This window comes from Camelina sativa, unplaced genomic scaffold (genome assembly GCF_000633955.1).
Source record: "Camelina sativa cultivar DH55 unplaced genomic scaffold, Cs unpScaffold06166, whole genome shotgun sequence".
NCBI classification, from domain to species: domain Eukaryota; kingdom Viridiplantae; phylum Streptophyta; class Magnoliopsida; order Brassicales; family Brassicaceae; genus Camelina; species Camelina sativa.
Genome location: NW_010927246.1, coordinates 1 through 520, shown reverse-complemented (window position 1 = coordinate 520; position 520 = coordinate 1). Strand labels below are relative to the sequence as shown.

The following is a 520-nucleotide window of genomic DNA, read 5'->3' as shown; positions in this document are numbered from 1 at the left end:
CAGGATTAAAGATCAGTGAAGCAAGTACTTTCAACAGCAGACCAACACACAACTGAAGGGACAGTGTTGGAGAATTTATTTTCAGACAGAAGTTGACCAGATTTGATACTCCAAATTCGAGTATAGCAATCAGTTCCTCCTAAATCAAACACCACAAGACAGAAAGATTTAAAAAAACTCAAATCATCTTATTGAAATCAAACTTGTGATGCTTATCAAAGATCCAACATAAGGATTCTGTTTTCCGAACAAATATGGTTCCTATTTACTACCTGATATAAGAAATCTTTCCGACGGGTCGACGCCAAATTTGATGCGAAAATTAGAATTCACGTGTCCTTCATATGTCTGTACAGCTACCCCTTTGTTGACCATGCGTTGATCATATAGCCTGATCTAAGAAAAGAGAAAAAAGTTTGCTCTCTAGAAAATCTCTTTGCAAAGTATACGCAGAAGCTAGAGCTACTAGAGGTACTCACTGTCCCATCCATGGAGCTTGCCATTAAGTACTGATCATAAG

At 37.7% G+C, this 520-nt stretch overlaps 1 protein-coding gene across 1 annotated transcript; it reads right to left on the bottom strand.

The window, feature by feature from the left end:
* Positions 1 to 28: 28 nt before the first annotated feature.
* Positions 29 to 514, bottom strand: LOC104774851 (DDB1- and CUL4-associated factor 4-like; the record flags this gene model as incomplete). The annotated part of the gene is made up of 3 exons (XM_010499269.1): positions 480 to 514; positions 273 to 396; positions 29 to 139 (listed from the first exon to the last, which is right to left on the bottom strand). Coding segments are annotated over exons 1-3 (259 nt in total), but the record flags the coding sequence as incomplete, so codon positions are not given.
* Between the last annotated feature and the right edge of the window lie 6 nt (positions 515 to 520).